Source organism: Seriola lalandi, unplaced genomic scaffold, assembly GCF_002814215.2.
Source record: "Seriola lalandi dorsalis isolate HSWRI2012SDOR001 ecotype SW California unplaced genomic scaffold, Sedor1 jcf7180002054945, whole genome shotgun sequence".
Taxonomy (NCBI): Eukaryota; Metazoa; Chordata; class Actinopteri; order Carangiformes; family Carangidae; genus Seriola; species Seriola lalandi.
This window is the reverse complement of record NW_019525496.1, coordinates 4,374,702-4,375,248: the sequence shown is the minus strand read 5'-3', so window position 1 is coordinate 4,375,248 and position 547 is coordinate 4,374,702. Positions and strand designations below refer to the sequence as shown.

Genomic DNA, 547 nt, shown 5'->3' with positions numbered 1-547 from the left:
AACCTGACACACAAACACAACACACACACTGACCTGGTTCCACAGAGTAGAGAAGTGAGCGAGTTCATTCAGAGTCTCAGCAGCCTGAGCTCTCAGTGACGACACGACGGAGCTCAGCTGGATCACCAACCTACAACAACAACAACAACAACAACAACAACAACAACAACAACAACAACAACAACAACAACAACAGAATGAGACACACACTGGTGGAGCTGCTGTTTTAAGGTCTACAGTGCAAACTTATGGTCAAAGAGGAGGGGCCTGTGTGGAGCTGAGACTTCAGTTCATGTCAGTTTGTGGCAAACATACGTTCATCCACCTGTCACTCAAAGAGGCCACGCCCTCAACCCTCCATAACTTTAAAATGTAAACAGGTGAGTTATATAAACAGGTGAGTTATATAAACAGGTGTCATGAAGGAGGAAATTAGCTCTAGAGACCAAAACAGTTTTTGTACCAGGCTGTAAACATGTTTATTTCTGCTGTAAAGTTGGACATTTTAACATGGGAGTCTATGGGGACTGACTCACTGTTGGAGCCA

At 44.2% G+C, this 547-nt stretch overlaps 1 protein-coding gene across 1 annotated transcript in view; it reads right to left on the bottom strand.

The window, feature by feature from the left end:
- dnah5l (dynein, axonemal, heavy chain 5 like) overlaps positions 1 to 547 on the bottom strand; it is a 137,348-nt gene that overhangs the window by 38,252 nt on the left and 98,549 nt on the right. Inside the window, 1 exon segment of the mRNA XM_087170332.1 lies at positions 1 to 28. This exon segment is cut by the window's left edge and continues 136 nt beyond it. Coding sequence (XP_087026458.1) covers positions 1 to 28 — 28 coding nt within the window.